Below are 26370 nucleotides of genomic sequence, written 5' to 3' on the forward strand. Positions count from 1 at the left end.
TAATCTTTAATAGATAAGTTTTAATGATCATTTTTTGTAGCACTTTTTAAAGTACGTTTACATAATCACAAAACACATTTCCAGTGAATTACAAAATAAAGACAACTTCTTAAATGGTAAGTCCTTTACAGCTAATAAAACTTCCAAGTGAAAAATTTAACAAAAAACGCTTCCGCAATACTATATTGGAGGAATATCGAAGGTTCTAACCTACAATATTAAACAATAACAACGCTACGGGATATAAAAAATTCAAACCCTTAAAGAAGTACGTCAGAATATTTTTTTAAGGAAATAAATTGTATCCAAAAGTCATAAAAAATAATAAACACTGGAAAGCACCTCCGGGACCGTACCTTACGAGATGTCATCAAGCTATCACTTATAAACCGGAGACGCGTAATAATCTATCTTAAATCTACTCGAAATAACGAACTATGAATATTCCAACTCGACCGAGTACACAGAAACATTTGAATTACAATTTACTATGGGACCGATGCGTCCATATCGCTAATTTCACTAAGTCTTTAATTTTATATACAGAATACACGAAACTTCAGAAAATGTCTCCAACATTATATCGTTATATACACGCGGTTAAATACTGAAGTAATATGGCTTAAAGCCGAATTTCGGCAATACCGAAGACCGCTGCTCATAGAGAAATATATTTAACTGTTTAGTGACTAGAGCGTCCCCGTAGTTGCCAGTGACGTTTTATTTACATACAGATACTTCATGCTAATATGCTACCACAATTTTAAATATACAGTTAACACCCTTCAAGAACGCATGGATTAAGCCAGAATTGGCACCGAAGAAACAAATTTGTGCTGATTTGGAAGTAACCGATTTAAACTAGTAAAAATTATATCAGATTGCCGTAAGCTAAATCAGTCTAGCATTAAGAAGGGCTATTCAGTACATCTACATGCCTAAAGACCTTTAAATACACGTATTGAGTATATTAATACTAATGGAAAAGCTTACTAAATGATTTAATCTTATCAAATAAATCTTTATACAGCTATAGCAGTACTATGTATAATTTACACGAACCAAAAAATCTGACACTTCTAAATCATCATCGAAATAATGAAATGTTTGAACTGACAGGTGACCCAAACATATAACCGTCTAAACTAATTAACGTAACAAAATAAATCACACAGCATAGATTAAGTGTAGTACCACTTTTATTGTTATATACAAAACAATTTTAACAATACCTATCATTTACACTTATATTAACCTCGGCGGAGATCGCATTCAGTCTGGCGTCAGAACGCCTAAAGGTGTTTAATAAGTCTAGACCGTTAAACTAATATGAAGTTCATCACTAGGGTTAATAAAATAGCAAATAACCCTAGTGGTGAACTTTCGCGCATTATTGCTCGCAAAGCAAGTTAAGTCGTAAATTCGGTGTTCGGTTTCCTTGGCCGCGATTTTTTGGGTTTTGAAGGCGCCGGAGAGCCGTTACAGCAATGGCAGCCTCGTTTGACCACACCCCTATTGGACGCCCGCCGTCTGGATTCCATACTGTCTGGGGATCTTTCACCGGCGCGGGTCTTTCCCGATGTACTCCTCTCCTCTTCAGCCTCCGGAGGATGGTATCGTTTGGGAGGGTAGGTCCGAAGTGGCGGGTGGGTGTCATCAGCAGAAGAGCCGTCGGCGCTGCCACTGCGCTCTATGCCCCTTGCGTCCTTTATAACGGAGTCGAGCCTCATTATATGAGTGCCAATGCCGCTGGAGTCCGTCGAATTTGTCTCCTCGAAGGGACTTTTACAGCATTTATCGCTGTCACTGCTAAAGTCCAAGGGCCGTCGTCCCTCTGAGCGTTCTGATGTTGAATTGGACTCCCAAAACATTTCGTTTCGTTCAGGCGAGGATCGATCGTCGTCAACGTCCGCCATAGATTCTAAAGTTGCGTCTCGAGAGTCTTCAGCCATTTTGGCGTCCTCACCAATCAATGCGTGCGATTCTAAGAACTTGGGGTCGTGCTTATCGTCGTCGTAGCAGACTCGGCGTATAACCTGGGTTGCGCCGGAGTGTATAATAGTAGATGCGGTGTTAGAGAGGTGTAGTTCTCGGTTTAACATGGAGTCGAATTTTGAGACGCCGTTGTCTTTGACGAGTACGGACGGTATGCTGCCCTGTTGGCTATTAGAGGGCGTGTCAGAATATTTAAGGTTGTTGTGAATTCCACCATCGGGCGCCGCTTGAGAGATAACTGTTGTTTGTGGTGCAGTCACTAGAACTGTGGCCGGAGCCCGGGAAGCGTGGAATATTGTTGATGTCATGTGCCGGCCTTTAACGTTGGCTATCGTAAACGGTTGTAACTGAAAATACACAAATTTAAATAAGTTTTGGTTTTAGAGAACGTGTCGTATACGTCGTCGTGCAGTCACAAAAAAATACTGTTTTATTTATTTTTTAATAATTCAAATCTTATTAACAAAATAATAACCATTTAAACAGTTTATTTATTTTAAATTGATTTAAAAGGTAAACAATGATGGCATTCCATTACATCAGAGAACAGATAAAGATATGGAATTGATATGCAATCATAAATCTAAGAATTGTTAAAATGGTGGTTGCATAGTTTTAACATAATTTAGGCTTATACCTGACTTATATTATTACATTTGAAGGTAGTTAATTTTAAGAAAAATGTATTGTTATGTAAGCAATAAAAATACTTACAATATTATTATAATAAAAAACTCAACATAGTAATTAAATCCGAACGGTATTATTATTTAGGTAGATACTGTATGCAAGACCTTATGATACATAAATGCGAATCTAATTACTAAAGTTTATTTTTTATGAACATTCACAGCTCACAAATCATACTCCACTCTAAAGCTCTTTGTAAAAATCCTGTCAAACTGTCATTTTATTTCGAATATGGAAATTATTATTTAATTTTTTTTTTCATAATCTACTAATTAAATAAGTATTTAGATTAATCACGAATCATAATATAAAAACAAGATATTTATGCAGGCTAAGATTCGTTTACACTTTAAATAAATTCAGAATAAATAGACTGCAGTGTGCACCAATGCACGTATAAAGCATTTAAATATATTTTAAATTATACTCTGATTTTTAATTCCGTAGAATTCTGACAGCTATCATTTTTTGACATGTAAGAGATTACAAACCTTTTTGGCTGGGCTCATTTTTCAATATCAGTATGAGCCTGAACATCTAAGTCAATACATACATTTTATTTGCTAGTGAATGTATCCATTTTATTTAGTGCGGTGCTTCGTATTAAAAGTAGCTTTACGGCGAGTTATAGTTACGCCCCTTTTCATCAAACAGTAAAAAACGTGACGTGACAGCTAACATTTTTTTAAAGGTTTGCTAAACTTGGAATTAGTACGCAGTGATGGCAGCTAAAGAATATATCGAATTAACTTTGAAGTAATTAAAAATTCTACGGAATGAAAAATCACTTACGACTTACTTCGAAGCAAAATTACGCACACTACACACAATCCACTTGTACTTTTTAATGTTATTGTTATATTCCATACCTCGGATTCATCTGTAGGCTCCTTATGGAATGTTGTGTTTGGATGCGATCTGGCGAACTCTTGGGGGTCCAAAGTTATTGTGCCGTCTGCACTCACGGTGACAATATTGTCCAAACCCAGCGCCATGTTGAGATCCTCTTCATCGGGTACGTCGTTTTGACTGATCAGCTGGTCTGTGGCAATTTGGTCATCGATGTCTGGTTGGGGTATCGAACCTTGGTTTATTAATGGTTGAGCTGTAAATTACGATAAATAATTATGTTAAAATAATTAAATATGTTTGTACTGCCTTTGTGGCTAACTGGTTGACACATATGGCCCATTAGCTCCTGTGTTCCATTTCTGGTATAATCGTTTATGGTAGGTACAGAAAGTTAATCTATTTGATTTGATACAGATAAATTTCTTCATCCATGTCCTATTTGTTTAGTAACTTTAAAAAATATCGATGACTGATAGTTAGTCTCGTATTCCCAAATGGCTTTATTTTGTTCGAATTGAAGACAGCAAAATATTTTAGTAAAATTTTTCAGTTATCCAATTTTTTTTGCAATAGGAAAGATAAATTTTTACTCCGATAATAAACTTACGTGTATGTGAATGGTGCGGCGCTTCGTGCGCTGGCGAGGAAGAAAATAACAGCTCAGCTTCAGGGAACAACTCCGAGGCTGATGGTGAATCCACGCCCAAATCCTCACATTCTTCAGAGAGAGATTTCTAGAACAATTTACTTATTATTAACAACATAAATCTTTCATCATAACATGAAAATCGAATCGAGCATTATCGTATAAATATCTCGAAAGAAAGCTTATAGCTTTTCATACCTGTAATCGTAATTCATGCTCTAGTATTGCATATCTGTGTCGCAGGGCAGCCGAAGATACATGGGCCAGCCTATGGTGACGTTGAGTGGTTCCATCTTTTCTGTGTACAACCTATATAACCAAGTTATTATAGAGAGCTGTGTATTACAATATTAAAATACAAGTTTCCTTTATATATAAACGAAAAGTTAACTTATTATCACTTCTAATTACACTTACAGAGACTACATAACTTGTAAAGCGCAAAAGTTTAAATTCACTTATATTTAAGCTCTATTTTAATAGACATTTATAAGCTTTTATGGCAAGAATTTAACACCTATCAGACTGTAAATTAACAAAGTTGCCATTCAAAGTAATGAAGATCTCATGAAGAATGACATGCGGGTTCAAAAATGGTACTCGACGAACGTAGTCCATGCAAAATTAATTTCGACTAACTAATGAACGAGATAATTGAAAGGAAAGCAAGTATATTGTCCTAACAAAAGTCAACGTATAGAAAAGTAAAAGACAAAGACAATGATGAAAGGCAACACCAACAACTTACAAAATGGGTTTATTCTGCGTAGTTATACCATATTAAGTGGGAGCGACAATTCTGCTATATGCCTTATAAAGCCAAATAAAGCGTTAGAAGGATTTTATTTATAAGTCATCGTTTGGAGTTAAATATGCCTATGGTAGTCAAAATTACTATATAAAATAATAATTATGATTACATATTATTGTCTTCTATTAACATAACTTTTACACATTTAAAGAACACACTTTACAGTTTATAATAATACATAGGTTCAATCCGTTAAAAAGTGTTTTCTCTTTAAATTATGATTACGTTAAGATGGCCTGCAGAAAAAAACATATTTTTTATTTAATAATTCCTAATTAGATTTACACATATTTAGAAGCAAAGAGAGCATTTTTGATAACTTTAAGATTAGCAGAAATGTCGCATCCATATAAATCGGTTGAACCATACACGCAACGAGAGAAGCTGACAAAATAAACTGAGGCGTGCAGGTCTACTAGAGGCTTCTAATTGTTGAAGGGTCTGCGTCAGGACTACGATACGTTCACCTGGTGAAATGGCTTATCGTCGCAATCGGACGCATCGATATCGTAACCGCAACGAGGTGAAACGTCTTGAGAAATATAAGACTTTTTGGAGTCAATGTCGAACATCTTATCAAATATCCTTTGCGCCTCCATTTCGGGGCTGTATCTGTCTGGGATCGCGTCCTGAAGTTGCAAAATGTCGGTCACACTCAAAAAAAATTATTGTCGCAATTACTGCTATAAATATTAATATAAATGAAAATACTTACAAGAACAGTTCGATCCATGTTGTCGGATCTCACGATTTCCTCGTACGAGTAGTCATGAGATGCCAGGTTCCACGGTTCTGTACTTCCCGGACTCGATTGTTTCTCTGGTTTTGGATCTTGGCTCTCTCGTTCCGCCCATGGAGAAGACGTGGCCCTAGTGTCGATTAACTCTGGTGGATTAGGATGTACGACCGAAGCGGTGCCGTCGGCCTGTTGACCGGCCGTAGAGCCGAGGGTAAAGGCTTGTAGATTTTGAAGAGCGGCTGCAGGTAAACGTACGTGGCGGACTCCAGGCCTAGTCAATACCGGTTTCAATCCCGGCCCGATAAGACGTTGTAGCAAAACAGTATTGCCACCCCCCTCTCCGCCACCGACAGTAAGTATTTTAGGTCCACGATTGGTAACAATGGCTATCTGCTGACCACTTTTAACCATTGAAACGGGTAATATGTAATTTGCTGGCATTAACACAGCTGTTGTAGGTTTACCAGTGTTATTACGGGCAACAGTAATTGTTTGGCCGTCGGCTACTATGACATTACGTTGTGGTTGGGGACGCGGCTGCGCTGGAGGAGTTTCTGGCTCAAAGGACAGTTTCCTAACAACTTTTCGAGGGCTGTCCTGAGGAGAATGACTGTCAAGGCAATTTTCAGTACAGTCACCCTGTGAAGTACCACAGCTGCTATCTTCTGACCCCATAGTTCTACATGTGTCTTCTCCGTGAACAGGACTCATGTCACGTGTACCTGGACGACGAGAACTACTTGAACTTTTCTTCCTCTTTGAAGAACCGGGGTTGGATGGTGGATTTGATCGTCGTCGCGGTGCCGGTTTATCTTTATCAGGAGAATTTTCAACTTGCTCTTTGTATTCGGCTAAAATATACAGTATCCTTTGTGTCGTTTGTTCATCTTCAAATGGCTTTTGAGTTGAAGGTTTAGGGGGAACTGGATTAATTTTAACAGAACTTGATGGATTCGGCGTAGGTTTAGGTCTGGATTTAGATTTCGAACTTATCTTCGAAACTTTCAGTTGATTCTGCGATGACGACAGTTCATTAGTTGGCTGTGATTCAGTAGTTACAGTATGTGATACTTGAGTCGGCGTGGATGACAAAGGAGAGTCGTTAGCATTTGATGAATCAGGGGATCTAACAAACGTAGTCACGGTAGGCGGGTTAGCTGTAGCTTTTCGATTAACGTAGGCAACGTTAAAAGACGAATTATTGCCAATGGTATACAGAACTTGATGGGTAGACTCTGTAGAAGATGTACTGTGCGAGGAAGTGTCTTTTGTTTCAGCAGATGGTGTGTGTACCTTATTGAAGGTGTTACTACTACTTGGTTGGTTGGGCTGAACCGTACTTCTTTCTTTAACTTGTTCAAGGACCATATCAAATTCCCGAAGTTGTTCCAAGGTGGAAGAACTCATTTGTGACTCTGACGTAGTTTGATTCTCAGCTGGAATTTTAATAAGCCTGTTGGTTTGAGATTGAGGTAGTCTTATTGTTTGCTGTCCTAGTTGAGGAGCTGCCGTTAAAACTAATTGTTGATATACAGGCTGGTTTGCACCTCCTATAACATTACGCTGAATTTGGAAGAAAGAAGGGCGGACCACTCTTGCACCTGAAACCATTTGTGATGGTTTGCTTAGCATCGGCAACTTTATTCGCATCTGTGTTAAAACAGGCTGAGGTTGGTGATTAGGAGTATCATTAGTTGCTTGATTCCTGCTTTCATCTGGAGACACTTCGGAATTCGGAGTCGAATTTTGGGACACAATTTTTATAATAGAAGGCTCAACATCAGATGAATTGTTATGCTGTTTTTGATTAGAATCATCTAAAAGTTCTGTGCTAGGAACTGTAATTAAGTTAATCGTTTGTCCACCTCCGATATTTACAGGGATTTGTCTTGTGTAAATTACGCCACCGTGCATTGTTTGTAAGTTCATGGGCGTAATGGTTTGTTTCAATTGCGTGACCAAGCTTTGAGTTGATTGCGTTTGCGTTGTCGATTGGGGGGTGGCCTTCCGTAGCAACAAAGGTGGATTACTTAAATGCCCTATGTGGTCTAAGCTTACCGAGTTTTCATTTTGACATTCCGGCACTTCGTTAGAAGAATTAACTGCAGCCAAATGTGGGTGATTTTCAGTTATAGATACTTTTTGGTTTTCATCTTGAAATACTTGTTTTCCAAAGGCTTGATTAAACTTGGGTAGACTTGTACTCTTTTCAGTTATAGTTGATTTACCGGAGTTTTGTATGAACTTAGCATAATTTTCTTCATAAACAGATCTGGACTTAATTTCTTGTTGGCTACTTGTATTTTCATTGACGTTGGTTGCATTTCCATTAGCATTTACATCATTATGGCTTTCTACTGGCTTTGTACTTTGAACATTCGACGACTCGATGGGTTGAATTCGTAAAACCATACTTCTTTGATGAGGCGCATTTAGCTGTATCGATTTACCATCTGCTGATTTACAAACAAATTGAACCATTTTTTGTTCATTACCACTTTGGACATTGCTTAAATTAGTCAAAAGGTTAACTCTTTTAAGAAGTTGGCCCGTATTATTTGTTTTCTGACCACTGGTATTCACAATGTGAAGAAGTTGGCTGCTACCTTGTTGTATATTATTGCTATCCATTAAGGGCAAGCCATTAAATGAATTCGTCGGATGTCCCGTGTTATTATTACTATTAGCTTGTCCTTTATTTTGAACTATATGCAATACCGGTGTGGAATTAGATGCATTTAGGACAGATTGTTGGGTATTATCCATCAATGTAAGTTGATTCACTGAACTAGAATTTTTTCCTTGAACTAAATGAAGAACTTGATTGGAAGTTGGTTGGTTATCAGAAGTATTTGTTCTATTCAATGGAGGAGGTAATATTTGAGCCAATGCTTGTTGCAAAGATATAGCATTAATTGAAGCCGTTTTAGAGTAATTATTACTTGAAGTCAAAGAAATGTTCGATGTTTCTTCATTTATCTTATCGCGTCTCGCATTATCTATTGTTTGGGACTCATGGGAGCTTGTTGTTATACCTGCCGCAGACATAGCATGTGCAATTTGATCAGTCTTTTCATTGCGCTCCTCATTTTGCAAGAATGGTTCGGTGTCATTTAAATTCTGAAAAGATAAAACATCCGATTCGGTGACTGTACTAGAATCGTTTGTAAAACAAAACTCTCTGTTATTGGTGTGTTGGCTAATTATCTCTTGGAGTTCACTATCTTCATTGTCAATTTGTTCTTCATTCTCTAAACTTTCCTCTGCAATTTCAATTTTCACAATGGAATTGACTTCTTTTTCTATTGGTATATTTTCGTCTGAAAACATTAATTTATTGTTCTCGCCTTGGGAAAGTAAACTTATCGCCTGATTATTTTGCCTTTCATATTCTTCAACTAGGGGTAGACTTAAATCAGCAGTAGTTAATTCAGTATATTCAGTCTTCACAGATGGTTGGGAGCCGTCTCGCGGGCTGTTTTCAGCTGAACACTGAGGCGGACTCGCATCAGTTACTTGAGTGACACGAGGATCACAAGTAACTGGGTTTTGAGCTGCAGCGCTGACGGGTAACTGTCCAACTTGAACAACTTGCACAATGGTTTCAATAGAAGGTACTGTGAAAAAATCAAAATTATGAACCTCCAAGGGGTTTAAACCGTCAGAATATTGCTTGTATTCTTTGCCATTTTCTTTGATATTACATGACATCCATTCAAGATTTAATTCAACAATAGTTTGTTTAAAAAATGATCGTACCTTGTTTTTTTGTTTTATATAATTAAGAAAACGATTAGTTACTTCAGTATCGTCTTCATGCGTTTGAAACTTCACACTATTCATTAATTTAATATTAGAATACTCGGATCCTGAAAACGGCTGAGGTTTTACGTCCGACAGAGCCGCAGCCGAAGTTTCTTGAAGAGTATTTTGATCTCCATACTGTTGATTGACTCTGTCGGACCTCTCACCAAAACCCATACTAAAATTAGTTTCATTGATCTCAATTGTCTTATATTCGTTTACAAAACCTTCAGAAGCTATTTCTTCTGCTAAGGATTGGCGCAGAGGGTCATTTTCAGAGTGAGGTTCGTCGTGATAAAGCAATAAAGCATTATCATCTTCAGACGCATCAGTATATAAATTGAATGCACAATGAACAGGCCAAGATTTATGTAACTCATTAACATTCAAATTTTCATTATGAAATGGTCGTGAAAATGAAAATTTTATAGATTCCCAATATTTAAATAATTCCCTAAACTCTTTCACATAGGCAAAATTGTTGCTTGCAGAAGGATGAGTTTTTGGATCATTGATGTTTTTTCCCTTTCGATAACGCTTTACACTTGAATATTTGTAATCTAAAGTGTCATTTTTCCGTTTAAGATTCTTTTTTTTCTTCAAATATAGATCTGTAATTAATCCTTTTTTACTATATGTTACTTTTGGTTTCAACACATTGAAATTGCTCTCAAAAATGGAAACATCAACAGGTATATTAATTTCTTTATCGGTCGATTTAACTTCAGAAATATCCTTCATATCATTCTTTATGGATCTCTGTATGGGGAATAAATAACAAGTTCCAATAACAGGGTCTTTATACACGGATCCCTCTAATATGAGATCAGAATCATCGCTTTTATATAATAAAGTTATATTTTTTTTAGGTAAATCAGAAGGCTCATTAGCGCCATTTCCATTGAAGTTTAAAAGCGATGGCTTTTCTACCTTAACTTCGTTGAAATTTTTAGAGTCGAATCCGCTACTGTTATTAAACTTTAAAGACATTTCTTTTCTTTGAGGTAAATTAAATTCCAATTTAACGAAGCACCCTTGTTTGGATTTGTCAATGTTGTTTAATTTCATTTGCGATACCTTTTTACGTTTGTTTTCATGTGCATAATCGCTTTTGCTGGCGTCAAATTTAGAACAGAGTATTTTCTCATTATGAATAAACTCTTCTATACTTAGCTTATCAAATATTGGAGTATTATTTATATTACTATTAATAGGTTGCTTGTTCTCTATAATATTCGAGTTAATAGTAACCAATTTATCAGACATTGACTGAACATGTTCCAATTTCTTGCCAATATCACCGCTTTTAAAAATGGGGCAATTTTGGATGGGTTTTATATGTTTTGATTTCTTTAATACTAATTTATGTTTCATAATATTATCGGATGTGGGAGCTGCTTTAATCATTCTTCTTTTTCTATTATAATATTTGTAAAATTGGGGTATAACTGGGCTCGAAATATCAATAACGGTGGAATTGACAAGATAATTTGTCATTATCGTTACCAAACTAAGGACAGGAATATTGTTACATTGCTTTTGTTTCGCTTCTTCAGTATAAGAGGTACTCGAACTTTGTGACATTGAATTAGATTTTGAATAATTATGAATCAAAGATTTAGTTAAAAACCAGTCTGTGTCACAAACGGTAATGCCGGTTTGGGTAGAATTATTTAAGTAAATTTTTAAATCTTCACTTACAAGAGAACTATTGTAATTATTTATCTTGTTTTCGATTAATTTATTTTTATAATCAACATTAAAATCACAGTGTTGCATATTGAGAGATCGTTTTGTTTTGTACCATTCTGCGCAGCAGCCGGTCTGCGGAAACAGCAGTTCAAAATTTACAGTATAATCTTTTATAACTGAAAATGAACTACGACATTCCGAAATGGATGGAAACCCTTGATTTTCTTCAACTAAAATAGCTGATGCATCACTGGATCGGACTCTTTTAATAATCTCTAACTCCGTTGAAGTAGAAATATTGTCACCTAACCTCTCAATATCATAGACAGGTAATTCCGTGTTCAACGAAAGCTTGTCTTGTTTCGAATTGATATTTAGCTCTTCATTGTTGCTCAAATACTCGTCACTTTTAAATGGTACTTTAATGGTTGAATGTACTTCAATGTTTCTATCGTCTTCTATATGGGCTCCATTAAGTATTAGTCTATTTTCGACGTCAATTGGCGATTCCTGGTTTGTCATGGTATTGATAATATTTTGATTTTTGAAGCTAAGGTCCAAATTCAAACCCTTCTCATACGAAGTATCAGTATTTTCCGTGTCTTTACAGATTTTTTTAGATTCGGTGTCTTTCTTTTCCAGTGTCTGATACTTCTCTGCGTTTAGGGACGACGCGACACTTAAAATTAGAGGACTAGAAGTGATTTGATCTTTTGTATTTAGCAAAATATGTTGAGTGTGATTTTCTTCCACTTCAGACTTTTCTTTTTGGGCTTCTTTACTTTCAGCTACCAAATCTTTTTTGGAGCAATTTGTAGTTTCGTGTTGGTTTTCCAAATAACAAGCGGATGCATTAGTTTTTAGCTCATACTCCTTTGGTAAATTAGTTTCTCCTTTCGCACCCGATACATTTGAAAGTAATTTTAAATCACGTGTAACAGAAGGTAATTCATTAGTTAATGATGATGCAACAGAAGAAAACTTTGGGTTAATAACTTTTTCATCACTGACACATGATTCATCAATAAGTTGTTGTTTTTCTGATTCTCTTACTGTCTCCTCAATCTGGCTAGATGCCTTTTTATTGTAAGACAGAAAAGAGCTAGTAGGGTAAATTGTTCGAGAACTTTTATGATTACAAATACTTCGTGTTTCAATCAAGTCAGTACAATTGTTTGCATTCGACCAGTTAGTATTAGTAATTGGTTTTTTATTTAAGAATTCTTGTTCATAATTTTCAAGGCCTTTTTCATTAAAAAGGCTTTCCTGTTCTATCTTATTATGCAATATACATGTTGTGTCACAGTGTTCCTGTAATTCTTTACTTAGGGTACAGCTATTAACAGGGTTGTACAAATCAGTATTACATGAGGCTGTCACGTCGTCGTGTTTGGATTGTGGAAAGTCTGAATTTTGGTGATTAAGATCACATCTAACAAGTCGAACAAAGCATTTCTTTAATTCAATTTTTTTTGTCTTAATAATACTTCGTGTTGGCGCATTACATTTTTTTCTACGACGACTACAAGGAGCGTGTTTTAATTGTTTACTATTAATTTTATTTATTTCGTTAATCATATCATTCTTGTTTAAAAAAATTAACTCATTATTCTTAAAGCCTTTTATAATGGAGCTTCTCAATACATCAAAATCAGTAATTAAATTAGATTTTAAAATGCTCTCTTCAGAGCGAGGTTTGCTGATTTCGATGATTGAATCATTTGAGCTATCGTTTATTTCTATAACATCAGTATTATTTTTGTTTAATTGATAGCCTTTATCTAATGTTTTTGATAATGATTCAACAGATTTAGAGGCTATGACTTTTTCCAAAAATTCACATCTTGTTATATTAACTGTACATTTTTGTGCTAATTTGGTTTGATGTTTTAGAAATTTGTCATCATCCTTAAATTTCGACGTAAAATTCCCAAATTCAGTTTTAAAAACCACTTCATTTATTTCTTCAGATTCATCATCAGAAATAAGATCTATTACCTCTGTTTTTACGGATCTAACATCAGGTGGATATAAGATCGTATTTACAATAGTTTTATTTTCTGTTTTTGTTTTCCCGGTAATTGTTCTTTGCTTAACATTAATTGTACATGCCGTTTTAGTAACACTATTTCGAAGCACAAGATTTCTTATATCTGGCTCGGAAAACATTGAATCAATGTTAACATCTAAATGACCACATATGGTAGCTGTTAGCGTTGTTCCATTAGCTTTTATTCTAATCTTACGCTTTGTAGGATCATCATTTGGTTTCCTTGGCAATTCAACAAAACTAATAGAACCTTCTTCTATGGAAACCAAATTATTTGAAGGTTTCAATAACGTTGAAAGTCTTGTATCGTTGTCATTTTTGCATATTCTTTCATTACCATAAATCGTGCTATCAATAGGTGTTTTAGATTTTAAAGTAGTTTCTTTATTATCAATATCCTTAATTATACTTCCAGTGGACATTTTTTGAATACTATTTAATAAACTGTCTATGTTATTTCCATCCAATTGTTCGGTACTGTCACCAGTAGTATCTTTCACTGTGATTGATTTTATTTCGGGCTTATTGTTATTTTCCGGGTACGATGGTGTTACATTACTCACACAATCTTTAACTAAAGTTGATTTTATAGTAGGCGTTTCAATTATTCCTATTTCTTTTGTAGTATTTTCGATGAATGATGTAATCCCGTCCCTAACAGTATCGGTAACTTCGGGTTTTAATATTTGTTTTTCAGTTTCTTTTTTCTTAACCTCTTCTACAGTTTTCAAAACAAATGGAGATGTCAATCCGCTTAGAGCAATATTCTCTAAAGACGTTTCAAAGTTCAGGATTTTAATTTCTTTTCCTTGTGTTATTGTCTCTGCTGTTTTTATGTCATTAAGCGACTCGTAGGGCAATGGAATTGGCGATAAGGTTGAGTACTGTTCAATTGGTCTATTCAATAATGACAATCGCTTACTTATTATTCGTTCAATTTCATTTTGAGATGTTAAACAATTTGTAAAGTGACAAACATTAGATGGTTCACAGTTTTCTTTTTTAGTTATAGGTAACTTTTGGTTCACCTCACATATTTCTTGGTCATTAGGTCGACATATGTTCTTAATAGAGATCAAATTCGAGATGTCTTTTGGAGTAGTTTTGATTAAGCAGCTATTTAATGGGGACGTATTACCACATTGATCGTCACGGCTACCTATAACATTCGTATTTGTAGTTTTAGCTTGTTGTGCCTGCGATCCAATTACACTTTTATTTATTACTAGTTGATTTTGTTTCACCGTCGAACCCTCTTTTTTTTCAGATCTCGTTTCTACGCTCAATTCCTTAGCAATGGCCGGTTCGATGACAGTAGATCCTAATACGGTCGGATAAGTAAGCTTACATGAATTTGTAGAATAGGGTTGTTTCTCTAGGGGAGGCAGGTGATGTGCGAAATTTTCTTTTAGTGATGCTAAGTCTTGTGCTATTGGGGCTTCAGTAGTCGCCGTTACAATTACTGTGTTTTGGGCGATTAAGGTTGTATTCTTTGCTTTATTCAATTTTTTTGGTACTTCAACTGATGATGATGTTTTTGACAGGAAATCCGAACTTTTCAATAGTAAATTATCACTCTCAGTCGTGGCAGTATTTGAAAATGGTTTCCAAGCCATATCTTTTAAATTATTTGCTTGTAGAACTAACGATGGAACTTGTAACAAGCTCTTTTTATGAGATTTAATTGATTGATATGCTGGTTGAACTGAAGGGTGAGAAGTCGACAAAATTGGCGGAGTCGTCTCAATTGACGAAGTTTTTGACTGCAAGGCTGATGATAAATCGGCTGATCTAGTAATATTATGTGGTAATGATGTAGGTTTATTTGATTTCGCCGTTGTCGATGTAGTCATTTTTTTACGTTTATCAGTTTGTGTTACAACTTTATGGTTAAATTCCGTCTTTAACTGCGAAGTAACGGTAATAGAACTTTCTTTGTTTGTATGTTCCTTGTTAATTATACCTTTACTAATAGTTTTTGATGTATTAATCAAGCCATTCGAAATAATACAGGGTTGATTATTTAGTGCGTTAGTAATTGGCTTTGGTTTGCTATTAACAATCACGCTTTTTGGTGTATTCAGAGGAATTATTTTTTGTTTTCCAATCGTTTCGGCTTTTAATTGAGATGTTGGCGATAAAATAGAATTTTCTATTAAAGTAGTTGAATTTCCTATATTAACATTCTCTGTTTGAGTAACGCCTTTTCGGTTAGTTATAGTAAATATCTTTTGTTTCTCAATTGGTCTTAATTGAGATGTTAGCAACGAAACTGGTTTTTCTTCTACAGTAGTTTTCTCCGTTTGAGTAACGATTTTTGATTTATTAAAAGTAATTATCTTTTGTTTCCCAATAGTTTCAGCTTTTAATTGAGATGTTTGCGATGGACCAGGTTTCTGCATTAAATTCCTTGAAGATCCAATATTAACTTTCTCCGTTTGTGTATAAACTCTATTAGGACTATACGTGTCATCGTCAGATAATTCACCAATTTCCTGTCGTAAATCATCATCCATAAGTTCATCCAATAAATCGTAATCGGAATTCGGAATTCCAGATATAAATGGATCATTTTCTACGGGATGTATTTCTACAAAGTTCTTATTTTCAAATTTTTCGTGTGCTTTTGAAGTGTTTTCTACTTCTGCACTGAAGTCTATGCTATTATATTTGTTTCCTTTATTATGATCACTATTAATGTGTAAATTAACATGTTGATTTGCTTTAACTCTGTTATTTTGTGTCGATTGTGGCGTTTCCTTACCTACATTGTTTCTCTGAAGTGCTATTTGAAGCGCATTAGGCCCGCGAATTGGAGTTTTGTGTTTAAGCAGATCATTAAAAACACTTTCCCAGCTTTTTGTACCCACTTTATCGGATTTTTTATTTTGGTTTGATTTGCTTCTTTTGCGAGAACTTGTACATGGCTTCTTCGGTAAAGAATTTACTTTTACACAAGGTTGAGGTTTATCATTAACCAGTTGTAAGCCGTAATCTGTTTTAACCTCTTGAGTCTTGTTGTTCTGATTTTTCAATACCTGAATTATTGACTTGTTATCAATTGTTGGTTTCTCTAACAAGTAATCAACTATACCACATGGGTTTGAATTCGCGTTGTGGGCTTTCTGATCTAAATTGTTCAATTTGGTTTCAACACGATTAAGATTCAAACTCGTATTTGATAATTTACATATTTCTTGTTCATTGGTTTTTAATTGAACGGACTGATAGGTGGTTGTGGCAGTATATGGTGCTTTTATTATTACATTATTTTTTGTAGGTTCACCAGAAAGATTATTGACTGGGTTTTGGAAGTGTTGGTTTTGAACGACCAATGACCCTATTTTGTTTGTATAATTGTTTTTGCAGTAAACATGTTTGTTTTGTGCTACAGCCGATTCCATTTTGGCTGTTTGAATCGCTACAATATTGGAAGTATTCACCCATGTCGTGGTTTGGGCCACAGTATCGGCAACGCAAGATTCCGGTAAAGCATTTATTACTGCATTCGACCAATTTAGTTTACTTTTTTGCCTAAGTAACTGTAATAGATCAGTTTGATCTTTCTCGGACAACATTGTTGAGGCTGATGCTTGCGATTTCGTAACATTTTGAAAACTCATATCATTATGCCCAGTCATAAGATTCGAATCATCAGCCTGAAATAAGTTGGTGTGATTCTGAGGTTTTGATGTATCTGTTGCCTTTTCATTTCCTTGAAGAATCAAATCTGTTACATTACTTTTTTTCCTGATTTTACTTAATTGTATTTGACCTTTATGTTGAAGGTGAAGTGGTAACATTGATTTTAGATTACAATCGACATTAGGTATTATTTGTGTCTTTTTCTCACCTTCAGGTTCCAACTTATTTTCGAAATGCTTGTTTTTATGAAGATAACTCAGACGGGAAAAGGTATTTGGTACATTTTCTGCCTTTTTAGGCACCTTGATTATTTTGGGACAAACACTTGCATTAGTGTGTTTAATGTCAAATTTTTGTTTGGATGTTGTGGCTGGATTTATACTATCTTGTAGTTCTTTTAAGAATTCTTGAAAATGCCTTTGCTCATTCACAATCGTTGAATGTATGTTTCTTGATGCAGAGGGAGTGTTAGATTGAGATACACCACAGTTCGAAATGTTATTTGTTATTTGATATTTTAAACCACTCTCTTCAAAAATATGATGTGATGGTTTATTATATTTTAAGGGTTGTTTAGGTTCAATTGCAGATGAATAATCATTATTGTATCTCTTAAGAAATTCATGAAATTGACGCTCACCTATGGAAGTTAATGGCTGTGATGGCTGAGTTGTGTTTAGTAAATTTGTTTCATAAGACTTCACAAATTCTTCATAGGCTTGTTGACCTGGTGTTTTGTAAGTACTTTTCGGTGTGTTGGTTTTAAGAGGCGGATTGATTAATTTAGAGGCGGTATGGGCATCAGAGACTTGCATGCTACAGTTGTGATTGATTTTGTCGTTTGACGAGCGCGGTACATTTCCGATGTTTTGTTCAGATGGGCACTTTATTACACTTGTTGGTTTAATACTAGATTCTTTTTGCTCGGCACTCGTTTTTATGGTATTAAAGTTATTGCGTCTAAAACTGATAAGTTTTTTAATATTGTTTTTCAAATCTTCAGATGCTATACCTTGTTTTGCTCTTGTATCTTCAGTGGTAATTGGTTGCGTTAACAGTTTGTTAGCTTTCAAAGTTTCATCTTTCAGCCTTATTACTTGGTTTTGTGTTTCTTGGAAACTCATGTCTTCTAAAGAATACACGCCATCAAATACAACCTCAGATTTATCTGGAATATTACTTACAACATCAGCTTTCTCTGATGTGTTGCTAGTCAATATTTTATCTCTGCTTTCAGCAGTTCGGGTTGGAAACATCATTCTTTCTGTGTTTGCAATTAGTCTTCGGAGATCACTATTTTTTCTAGCTACCTTCATGGACAGAAATTTTCGTAAAGCAGTTTTTTTGACAACATCTTTTTTAGATTCTTGTTTGCTTGGGTCATTTGAGAAATCATTTTCTGTGTCTTTTAATTTCTTCTCCCTTTTCCCGCTTCTTTTGCCTCTTTTAGTTGTTATCTCTGGCTCTACTTTGACATCATTATAATCTTTATTAGTATCTTTGTTGCAATCTTTATCTTCTTGACTGATCTTTAAGTCAAGAGTCTCCGTGCAGGTAATAGCATCAATATCACTATCAAGTTTAAGTGGGTCTTCGGCTAAATTGGAACCAATCTTTTTTTTCCTCTTTTTTCTTTCCTTTTTTGGTCGTTTTGTAATAGAATCGTCACTACTTTGCGAAGGACTTTCGTAAAATACGTTTTGCCAAATTTCAGGTGGTATGGTATCTGTGATTGGATCTTGTAACTCAACCAAGTGCTCATAGCCTGTGAAACAATTAATATTGCTGATTACTACGGTAAAGATTGTAATTTAATTGATAATAACCAATTAACTATCAAAATATGATAAATAAAGTACTATGTATTTCTTTATAATAGTTAATTAAGTTGTTTATCTTATGAAAACCTTTTTCGATGCCGTAATATATATCATCTTCATTTTCGTCCTCTTCAGGCAGATGCTGGAACGAACGCGGATCAAGGTTGAGATACTTGAGTTCAGTTGACAGCGCTCTGGTACCAAAGTCAGTCTTCTTCATGTAAGTTTTGCAGTTATCTAAAAGTGCCTCCCTGAAACACATATTGCTATATAATGACCACCGTATAACATGTACTTATGATACTTGGTTTTATATTTGAAATCATAGAAATTATGTAAGAGGATCAGAGCCTACCGTTCCATGTCCCAAGAAAGAGTTTTTACTCTTGGCCCAGAGAGTAGCACTGCCAAATCGTTGCACAATTCCGATCCCAACCCTAATGATTCTCCCTCAGAGAATATAGCAGTTGAAAGCACATTTGCTTGTTTCTGTGTCTTCTTGAGGTTTAAGGTCTCAGAGGTCTTAACAAAGTTGGTCTGTGTCCGACTGTCAGTTGCCCAGCTCCCAAACTCTGATGTGGACTCAGAATTTGGTTCTTGTAGGTCCTGAAAAGATTTTTATGTAGATGTTTTATAGATGCAAGGCAATGTAAGAAATAAATTTAAGGTAGGGGTAAGGTTTCCTATACAAGCAAATAAGTAGTGCAGTATGGCTTAGGCCATTTAGGAAATACTTCCCAAGTTTCGAGAACTATTTTATTATATCCAGTAGTGAGGTATGAAAAGAACAATCTTAACTAAAATAATTTTCGAGTGTCAAATGTATAAAGTTGCATCACTAATGTGGCTGATCACTACCATTGCAAGTAAAACATGATCAATAAGAAAGACCTGTGTCCGGATCAAAATCCAATTCTTACCTTGATAGGTTCCAAATGAGGGGCATTCTTGACCTCCTCATACATTCCAGGCGAGGGGTGTACTGAGAACGCCGTCAATACACATTCATACTTAAGACGGCTGCTCTGGCACAACAGCGCCCCGAGATTCTTGAACCAAGTTGAGAGAGTTTTTTCCGTAAACCTCGCCTCAGCAGACTGTAAACAGAATTTAAAAATATATGAATTTATTGTATATCTTAGAAGTGTCAAATATCAAACAATTGCAATGACATCATTTTAGTGCTCTTTGAGAATATCACCTTATTCTTGTCAAGTTTAAGTTTTTCCAGCTCATTCATGCCGGCGGTGATGGCGCGAACGTAAAGCTGACACGTGAACTGTGTCCTTTCACCTTGTAACTGAAATTTTTTTCAACTAATTAGTTTTAATTTTAATATTTACTCCTTGTTATGTATGTAATTTTAGTGTTGCAAAAAGAATGTATAATTTATATTTATATTAAAAAACGGTGTAAAAATATTTAGTATTTACATGAAAATAATTAACAGACACAAGAGCAATGTTGGCCTAGTGGCCTGAGGTCGAAAGTTCGATTCTCGGCTATGCACCAATGGACTTTATTTTTAAGTGCGCATTTAACATTTTCTCGAATCTTTACCGTTCATCAGACATCTTGAGTAAACCGGCTTGCCTTAAACCTCAGTCTAAGGCTTATGTCAGGCTTAGAAAGCCGATGTCCCACTTGTCTAATAGAGTGACCAATGATAATGAAACAGATTCAGAATTCAGCTAAATAAATTAGCGTCACTAATTTATTTGTTTTTAATTAATAAACACTAATAAATAATAATTACACTTTTCATTAAAACATATTTTATACCTGTTTGTGTACAGCCGCGGCCATAGTATGTAAATGGTGCGCTGTGGCAGCTGGTGCTGCTAGAGCGACGCTTGCTGCGCCTAGCTGATCTTCTGTCATCAGTCGTACTATAGAGCGCGAACATCCGTATAGGGCCATCAAAACCGTCCCGCGACATGTAGGTACAACCATACAACGTGTAATTACCACCTGAAAGGAATATACAATTCTAAAATGATTTTTTTTAAAGTATCTAGTATGTATCTTGGTGTATATTATCAAAAAACTAAGGAATTAAATTTGAATATTCCTAGAAATATTGGTGTTCCGAAAAGCTGTAAGTATATAATATATATTTACGGTGTTTATTGATATTTTTCCACGTAAAAAAAATTGTAACCATGGTGACGAAAACGGTATCTTCAGACTACATTTTGTGATAATACCGATAGTGTTGCATGAAAATTTGGAATGTATGAACAAAGTATTGTCTTTTGTTAACATAGCTTTTAAACATTAAGAAAAACACTTTTTGAAAGGATTGATAGATAAGATATGTATCATTATTAAAAACATATTTATTCTTTTTCCGACGTTTCGCGTGCTTTTCAGCGTGCGTGATCACGGTGACTTAGAACGGAAATTTAGAATTACGTAAATAATTATAAGTTTTTAATAATAATACATAGCTTCAATCCGTTCAAAAACTGTTTTTCTTAATGTACGAACAAATTATCGTTTTTTTTTTGGCTAAGGTAATGTTTTCCGCATCTTACCTGTGCAATAAGCAACGCTACTTCTTTTGTGTTCTTCCATAATTTTTTCTCTGTTGGTGAAATATTCGGACGATTCTGAAGCCGCTCCACCAACTGGCAAGCGTTACGAAATGGCACTTGTTTAGCCTGAAATCACCAATTTCATGGCATAAAGTTCACACAAAATTCTCAACAAAATATGGAAGCTGTTCTAACTTTTTCTTCATATAGGATCATACATGATCACTATATACAAAAACCAATACCTGATGAAGTGAGTGCTATAATGTATTCAAACTTACCAAGTCAATACAAGTAGACCGCTGTGTGGCTTTGTGCAATAGAACAAACTCTAAATCAGTAAGAAATTCCCAGATTTCAGGTGTGAAGCCGGCCTCGTTATTTAGGATCCCCGCAAACGAGTCTTCAGTAGCTTGCTCTGCAGGTTCTGCAAAATGAAAAACAATACAAATTTAGGCGATACTTTTCTTTGATATACAATGTTTTTTTCCCTTGGGTATAGGTGTTATTTCCATATTATCGTAACACAAGGAAAATGTAATTAACTAAAAATCATATTTACTCATACGAAGAAATGAGATAAAATTTGTCGATAAATTTAATTCATACTAGACGACTGTCAAAAACGAAAATTAAAAGAATACCTACTACCTGGACGTAAACATTATCGCTAAGTTCACTTGTGTCGAAATAATAACAATTCAGAGTAATAAGATACGATTGTTTACTTTTTAGATGTTCAGATGTTTCGTATGAAATATGAATATCATATATAATATTTCAATCGTAATCGTAAAAGTTCCATTGAAGTAAGTAATATATTCTCAGAACATGTCTTCAGCATTCAAGCAGCATATAGATGCTTTAAGGCGTTTCTAAAATTGTATGTATCACGCACTAGCTTTGTACTAGAGCTGTCGGCAGGAAATGTTCTTGTGCATTGTTCAAATTTTGTTATAATACAATAGATAAAGAGTCGATAAACTTTATGTTGCATGCACGACGATTATTTTGGGTTTTTAAATTACTTTTGTGACGTACTAGTTCTTGTAAAATAAAACGTAGTCGCCTTTAAAATAAAATGAACTTTTGGGAGAAATACAATATTAAGCTTAGTATTACAATATTAACTTATTGCTGTTTTCGAGAAGGTTTTTATCGCTTTAAGTGATGACTAAGAAAATTGTATTTGTTGTTAGCAAACATTAATTCACATTTATTTGTACCTATTATGACACCACTTATTAATGAATATTGGATTTTTACAAATAGTAACTTCTTTAATCGTAAGACTTAATATTTATTAATCCTATTATCTATATCGTATTCGCGCGCATAAGGGATCGGCACCTGCGCGTGAACATTACATAACTAATTTCGGCCACAGCGACAAATCGACTGTGATGTCATAAGTTAAAACTCAAGATAAGTAGGGCAGGGCAGGGGATGGCCCCCGTGGGGTCTTTTGTCTACTAAAACGATATCTCCGTTCCTTTCGCATAAAAGCGTAACATAAACGGCAAGGTCTCTTGTAAAGATTGTCAATGGGAACTATCCATTGTTGTAAAAACTAATAAACATTATTATTATCTATTATCGATTATATCGATTTAATAAAAAAAATGCAAATCTTTTACGATCGCTGTGCCCTAATAAATGATGATGGCCACGGGATTAACTACGCAAAACATTGCATAAACAACATATATTTAACAATCACTACATTTTTACAGCTTACAGAAATATATTTATAATTATTATATCAACATACCCTTTTGCGACTCAATTTGTTCAATATCAGGAAGTCGTCGTATACAAAGACGCTTGCGCTGCATAACAGCAGTTGCAAGACGTAACGCGAGATCGACACAAGATTTTAACGCGGCCATCTGACGAAGCCGCGTCACAAACATGACACCCCGCTCTTCTTTTAGCCATTCTAAAACTGAAAATAACAATTTCAAATTATATTTAGTCAAAAATCTCAGACTGGAGAGATTCTTTAAAATATGTTTGAACCCAAAAATGCAATCGAGTGGCTAATTTCTCACTGGTGTAATGTAGTTTGGATAAATGAACTTGAATGTTACGTTTTAAATTTTTTTTGAATTTAAATTAATGATGATGACAAAAATGACACTAACTTTGTTCGTCACTCGGTGACTGCTCACTGTCCAGCAATGCCTTCAGAACAGGATGTCCCCATGGATTTGGCAAAATTGATTTAAACCAGTGAGCACGAGTTTGAAGCTGTTGCTCCCAATACTTTGCCACTCCATTACGTTTAGATATGGCCGTGGAGCAGTCTTCTAAAAAGGCATCGATTGCTTTTGCTAATAGTGCATGCTGGTCTTCGCATTTTGTCCATTCCGTCTGTTTAAAAAAAAATAAAGCACTTTAATATAACAACAAACACAGCTATAACAATGAATTTTAAAAGCTTGAATGAATTGTGATATGTGTCTTAGTTCATAAAATATAGTGTACCTGTAGGACAGTGGAAGCAGTGTGCCGCTGAAGCCATGACAGCAAGTGGGGGTGTGTTGCTGGTGCACAGTGGCTGCAGAGGCTGTGTATACGCCGCCAGGCCTCGCAAACACAATGCGTCCGCGCAACGCCCGTACAATCGCCGCAGAGGCGCGAGTCCAGCGACTGCTCGAAACAATTTGTGATTTGTTTAATTTCCTTCCTACTATTAATAATCCTAATGGCTGGGCATTAGGATGGTCATGCCCTACTACATGGCCTTGTTTTTTAAAGACTAATGCAATGGCACATAGCCTCAAATACCTGAGTTTTACAAACCAGCCCTGGGAGTCAGTTATTAAATTCAAAAACACATTATTATTGGTCATGGAATTTTCTAATCATCTTTCAATTCAGAGTATTCTGATTTAGCATAAACTATATCACACTTAAACCTAAGTCTTGTTGCTGATTATTCAACTTAGTTGGTTACTTTGTCCTAACTAAAATACAGAATTGCTATTTTTAGTGGTAAAATTGATGACCACTAATTTTAAAAAATATTAGTTGACACTTTACTCAATCAAAATATTGTTAGCTGCTTGTTATCCCATTTTTTTAATGTAAAAATAAGTCTGTATCAAACAAATGCCCCTTAACGACAATTAAATTTGGAAAGGGATAAAACAATACTTTAACTAATACATATAGACTGACTACTTGTTTATAGCGGTAAGTTTCCTTTCTTTTACATTCTCCTTTCCTTATTTCACATACTATCTATTTATAATTTTGAAAATAATAGTTATGGGTTGTTTCCATTAAACATAATAGTATTATAAATAAGTTACTATTCATATAAAAAATAAATTATATATAATTAATAATATTTGTCAGTTTTAGATGTTTTTAACTCCACTAAGATAGCTTAAACATTATCACTCACTTTAAGCTTTATTAGTATCCTAAAATTCATTGCCCGTAATAGATATAAACCAAGTCATTTAAGAATATTAACTATATCAAAACTAATTTCATGCTGCTCTAGAATTTCTTAAGTGAAGTGAGAAAAGTATATAACTGGCATTGTTATAGTTTACAGTATGTGCAATTTGATCAAATATGGACTCATCATTCTGAAAGTACATACAAGGGTTGTATTACAATAACAATTGGCAACTTAAAAAAATAGTAGATTGTCCCTTTCTTAAATATTAAGAATTATTAATAAATATATTTAAGAAATAATATTTAGCAATTTCAAAACTGTTATTGTTATATTATATACATCTTAGTTGTACTAACAGCTACAAGAAAATTTTTGACATAACAAATTACCGTTTCTTTATAGAGTCCCGACTTTTAACAATGAAAGTGTTTTTGTTTATGATATACATTTATATCTTACTCTTATATATATATATTGAAAATTAGAATAATGCACTATACTGTTTCTAAGTTTAAAAAACATCTTTCTTAAATATCTATTAACATCCTCACATAAAACCTCATTTTTTATCAGAGCTTTATGTTTTTGCATTACAATATCTTAGTATAATGCAGATTAAGCTGGTTTTTCAGACTGGCTTCATTTTCATTAGGTTTTATTTGTGTAATATATGAGTTACTCGTGTTTGAATAGTGCATGATATAGAATATGTACGTGACTTAGAGAGATTTTGATATGGCTGTCAAATATTACTCTGGTCGTTATTAAATCAAAATACTATAAAATTCTTAACATAAACCACTTTATTCACTTACCATTGGCTAAATATTGTCCGTTTAGCACATAGTATGCTTTAAATAAGAATTTATTATTAATACTTCACAACTATAATTTTTCACGCGACGTTTAAATACTCCCTTTGTATAATAATAAAAAAGCGCTTATCTTCAATAATTAAGAGTACTTATTTATTGGTTTCCCAAGATACACTTAGGCACTGATTTTGAAAGATAAGCGACAATATAAATAGTAATTTATGAAAACAAGGTATCAATGGAGACAAATATGGCGTCGGCAAAGAACTTTAACCACAACGGCGTCACATAATAAATTAGTAATTATGAGTAAATAATAAAAGCACTCACCTTGTAAAGTGCAATATAATATGATTTTCCTTTTTGGCTATTCGTTTGATTACTTTTCACTTCTTTTCCGTCATTTGTAGAAGTCATTTCTCAAGAAAATATCGCGGCGAGACATTTATGCGCTTGTGTTTTCGTAATGGTGCTGTCAAACTTGACTCAACATTAAAATGTATGTTGTGTATTACCAACACTAAAAACTCAGGAATGTACTGAGAAGTTTAAGACAAACACGAGTTATGTAACTTAAGTTGTTACATATAAATATTTTAGTTACTTGCCTAAATAACATGTAAACAATCATCACACTTAAAGCCACAGAGCCATTAAGTTTTTACCACACTTATAAATTGTATTTCAATGTTGTTTTCGATAATGTCTAATAACATAAGTGTCATTTACATTTATGAACCCTTAGATAAGCCAAGTATGTTTTTGTTAGCTTCGCAACCCTACTACCCCTAATTTTGTGTTATTTAAAAGCTCATATATATATCTCATAACCATTAAAGTCAGTTGTTAGTCAGCTTCA

The 26370-nt window shown here is 34.6% G+C and overlaps 1 protein-coding gene across 3 annotated transcripts; it reads right to left on the reverse strand.

Annotated features, from left to right (window-relative positions):
- On the reverse strand, positions 1-25978 carry LOC123714858. Of its 3 annotated transcripts, none has more exons than XM_045669468.1 (17): positions 25842-25978; positions 23769-23933; positions 23426-23654; positions 23053-23226; positions 21563-21708; positions 21282-21407; positions 20527-20715; positions 19946-20044; positions 19665-19841; positions 19100-19350; positions 18832-18995; positions 5710-18689; positions 5462-5623; positions 4382-4492; positions 4145-4271; positions 3555-3790; positions 1-2342 (listed from the first exon to the last, which is right to left on the reverse strand). In XM_045669468.1, exons 1-17 carry the CDS (start codon positions 25926-25928, stop codon positions 1410-1412), a joined length of 16356 nt encoding a protein of 5451 aa, XP_045525424.1. In that variant the 5' UTR covers positions 25929-25978; the 3' UTR covers positions 1-1409. The 3 variants fall into 3 exon arrangements, with proteins under 3 accessions (XP_045525424.1, XP_045525425.1, XP_045525426.1); XM_045669469.1 differs by lacking the exon at positions 25842-25978 and adding an exon at positions 25512-25549; XM_045669470.1 differs by lacking the exon at positions 5462-5623.
- Positions 25979-26370: the final 392 nt, after the last annotated feature.

This window comes from Pieris brassicae, chromosome 10 (assembly GCF_905147105.1).
Source record: "Pieris brassicae chromosome 10, ilPieBrab1.1, whole genome shotgun sequence".
Lineage (NCBI taxonomy): Eukaryota > Metazoa > Arthropoda > Insecta > Lepidoptera > Pieridae > Pieris > Pieris brassicae.